General features: G+C 61.8%; 1 protein-coding gene across 1 annotated transcript in view; it reads right to left on the reverse strand.

Annotated features, from left to right (window-relative positions):
- VOLCADRAFT_117292 (phosphate acetyltransferase) overlaps positions 1 to 3,876 on the reverse strand; it is a gene marked incomplete at both ends in the record, with an annotated part of 43,282 nt that overhangs the window by 12,006 nt on the left and 27,400 nt on the right. The window contains 5 exons of the mRNA XM_002949664.1: positions 4 to 227; positions 579 to 1,162; positions 1,904 to 2,013; positions 2,323 to 2,475; positions 2,857 to 3,780. Of these exons, the coding sequence (XP_002949710.1) occupies positions 4 to 227; positions 579 to 1,162; positions 1,904 to 2,013; positions 2,323 to 2,475; positions 2,857 to 3,780 (1,995 nt within the window). The remainder of the gene's footprint in view (positions 1 to 3; positions 228 to 578; positions 1,163 to 1,903; positions 2,014 to 2,322; positions 2,476 to 2,856; positions 3,781 to 3,876) is intronic.

Raw genomic sequence — 3,876 nt, forward strand, 5'->3', positions numbered from 1 at the left:
GACGCCGGCGCCGCCGGCGCCCTTGCCCGCCGTCTGGCTGGCCGCGCCGCCGGCGCCGCCGGCACCACTGGCGCTGCTGCCGCCGGCGCCGCCCGCGGGCGGATTGAAGAGGGCGGCTGTTACGGAGCCCTGCGATTCAGCTCCCGTCGTGTCCCCGACCGGCATATTCAGCAGGCGACTCAACCTCATGCGGGGAAGTTGGTTGGTGTTGAGTCCGAAAAGTAAGCCTGCGTCGGCCGCGACGAGGGCCGGGCCAAGGCCGGGCGGGAGAGGGAGCGAGGAGAGGGACGTAAAGGTAAGGTAAGCTCGAAATGCGGGCCGCAGCAGTAGCTCGCATGACCGTTTCGTTCATCGGGGATCCGTCTGCCGCAAATCGTCGGGTGTCGATGCTGAGTCCCCAACTACTGAGTCCCCTCTATCCCTATCAAGCTTGCCTTCGTTTACGCCTTCTCCCTTTTCCTTCACCTTCATCTTCACCTTCGCCGCATCCAATTCCCTGGCGTTCACTGCTATACTTCATACGCGGGTATCTGATCACGCCGCCGCTCCATCCCCCAGATCCCCAGCTCCCCCCAAACCTGTCTGGTGCAACTTGGCATGGGCCACGTTGACGACCTCGCCCTGCCCGTCAACCTCAAGCACACCGCCAAGAACCTCAGCCCGCCACAGGTTAACTCGAAGCCGCAGCGTTGCTGCCTTAGAGGCCATATCCCCAGCGGGCCACGCCTGCGCCGGCCCCCAGCTGCGGCCGCCGCCGCCGCCGCCCGTCAGTGCCGTCAACCCCGCCTCAATCGTCGCCGCCGCCTCGACCGACAACAAACCCCGCTCATGCATCTCCTTAAATGTTGGGCCGTACAGCATGGACTTGGTTGCCGTACGATTGGCGTCGGCGACGCCGGGGCTGGAGGCGAGGCCGCCGCCGCCGCCGTTGGTTTCGGCTACCGCTGCCGCTGCCGCCGCCGCCAGGGACACGGCTCCGCCAGGCTCAACGATGGGCGCGCTTTCGTGGCGCTGAAATCCGGGGTCGTCGGCTTCGCCGCCGGGTACGAGCACATCCACCTCCATCACGGCGGGCCGGGTTTGACGGCTGATGAAGGCACCCCGTAGGAGACCCAACACCTCCAAGTTGCGCTCGTCCATGGGCGGCGTAACGCCCACTCGCCTGGGAGTACAGTACGACAAGGTACGGCACAGTACAGTACGACAGCTTATGCATTATGGTTGATAGGAAATCAGCTGCATGGCCTTTTTCAAGAGCGTATGATAAGGGATACATTTTGACTGCAGCTGAAAAAGGGGACACTGTTTTCTACTGGCATGGAAAAAGCAATCGAATGCGTTATGGCGGAGTGGAAATGTAAGTGGAATAATGATGATGATGATAATAATAATAATAATAATAATAATAATAACAATAACAATAATAATAATAATAATAATAATAACAATAATAATAATAATAATGGTATCCTTAATATTGGTGTATCATGTGTGTGAACGACTCCACAAGTTACCATTTGAGCTAAGTCACATTAAAAAATACATACCGACGGACAGACAGACAGACACGTGGCAAACATACCAACTCGTTCCGCCAACCGCCATGGATGCAACCGCCAACTGACAAAGCAGTTGCGTGGTAGTCATTGGCCCCAGGGAAGAAGTGGGCGCCAACGGCGGTGTCGCACAGTCAACGCCGACGCCGACGCCGACGCCGGCCGCTCCGGCGGGCTGGGCTCCGCCGTCGGCAGCGGGACCGCCGCCGCCGTCGACGTTGCCATCGCCGGTTGCTGCGCCGCCACACCCTTCTCTCGTGCTCTGCTCCATTGCCTGGGATCGACTGTTCCTACTCGCTACTGCTGCTGCTCCTGCTGCTGCTGCTGCCGCTGCCGCTACTGCTGACGATGATGAATTTGCCGATGATGACGGTGAAACGGTTGGAGGCCGCAACGCTGAAACCACATCCGCGATGTTTCTGCCCACGAGGGCTGCGGGCTTGAAACCAAACAACGACTGCATGGAGCAGTTGGAAATCGGGGGTTGGCGGTTATTAGTTAACCAACTTTCAACCACCTGCGGTAAACATTTCGGTGGTTTGGGCCGTCATCCTTCCCACCATTCCCCCTTCTTGCCTCCATCTCCCCCCAGCCACTCACCCCACCGGTACATGCCGTACGCGCTTTCTACACTCTCTTGGGTTCACGTGGAGGCCTCCACTCCCCTATCTCATAACCCAAAGCTATTCCCCGGAAACCCGGCCCTCCTCATATACACACACACACACACACACACACACACAAGCTCCGCAACTACCCCACTCACCGCCGGCGAGTCTCCCGCCTCCAACACCGTTCCCGTGGCCGCATCCACCACCACCGCCAGCCGCCGCTCACTCAGCGCCGCTGCCAGAGAGCTCTTCCGGACCATGACCACGCGCATGGGCTGCCCGGTAACCGTCTCACCCCGCCGACTGACCTACGAGGCAGGTGGGGAAGGGGGGCCATTGAGAATTCGGGGGGTGGAAAGAGAGGAAAGATGGGGGAGAGGTGGACGAGAGGAGGAACTAGGTTAAGCATCCGTGCACGGGGTTTGGACCTGCGAGGGTCGTGTGTGCATGTGTGTACGTGTGTGTATGTGCGAGTCTGTGTGTGTATGTGTGTCTGTGCGAGTCTGTGCGAGTCTGTGTGTGTGTATGTGTGTCTGTGTGTGCGTTTGAGCCACGAGGAAGGAGGAGCAAGGGAAAGGGTGTTTTAGAGGGGAGTGGGGGGAAATAAGTGGGGATGATGTACACAGCTTCTCCCTACCATATTCAGCGCACAAACAAACTTACATACGTACACACGTACAACTCCTTACCTCGACTCTATAATAATCCTGCACCTTGGAACTGGATCCAAGGACAACTGTAGCACCCGCCAGGCAGCTACCCGGCGGAGCCGTCGTCACACTGCCGTACCCCCCGGCGCCGTTGCTGCCGGTGCCGTTGCCACCTCCCCCCCGGCCACCTCCGCCGCTGGCCCTACCGCCGCCCGGCCTGCCGCCGCCGCCGCCGCCGCCGCTCGTGCTCCCGCTAGCTTGCATGACCTGCAACTGGCTCACCCGATGGTGCTGCGACGGCGCCGCTGACGACGAGTCGCCGCCGCCGCCAAAGCCGCTGGCGTGCATCAGGTGGTGCATGCCCAACACGCCCTCGAGCCCCGGCGGCGGATGCGTCTGATGATCGCCTTGGATTTCGGATCCAAGGCCGCCCATCGACGCCTCGGCTTCACGCAGCCAGCCGCCGCCGCCGTTGGCGTGGAGGGCGTTCCAGGGCTGAGGTAGCAAGTCGGCTATGGGCTGACGTGCAAGGCCCTCCGGCGTCGCACCCAGCGCCTCCGCCAGCTCTGATGTGATGAAGCCGATGCGGCCGCGTCCGTCGACAAGTACGAGACTATCCGGCGGGTCGGTCCGCGTGAGTGTCGCACACAGCAGGACTTCGGAGCCGACGCCGACGTGTTGGAGCCGTACAGAGACCCGTACGGGACGCGCGTACTTGTGGCGAAGGAGGATGATGGGTGGCGGTTCATGCGAGGCGGCGGCGGCAGCAGCGCGTGCGGCGGCTGCGGCTGCGGCTGCGGCGTCAAACACGGAGGCGGAGGCGCGGGGGTTGGCTGTGGCGCCGCCGGTGGCAGCGGCGGCGGCGGCCTTGGAGGCGGCGGCGATGCGCTCGACGGCGTCGCGGATGGCGATGGCGGAGGCCTCGTCTGCGGTGAGGTCCGCCAGGTGCTGAGCAATGCAGTCCTGTGGCGAGGATTGGGGGTTTGTGCGGTTGGGAGTGGAGGATGGGGAAGAGAGGGGAAGAGAGGGGAAGAGAGGGGAAGAGAGGGGAAGAGAGGG

Source organism: Volvox carteri (assembly GCF_000143455.1).
Source record: "Volvox carteri f. nagariensis unplaced genomic scaffold VOLCAscaffold_15, whole genome shotgun sequence".
NCBI lineage: Eukaryota > Viridiplantae > Chlorophyta > Chlorophyceae > Chlamydomonadales > Volvocaceae > Volvox > Volvox carteri.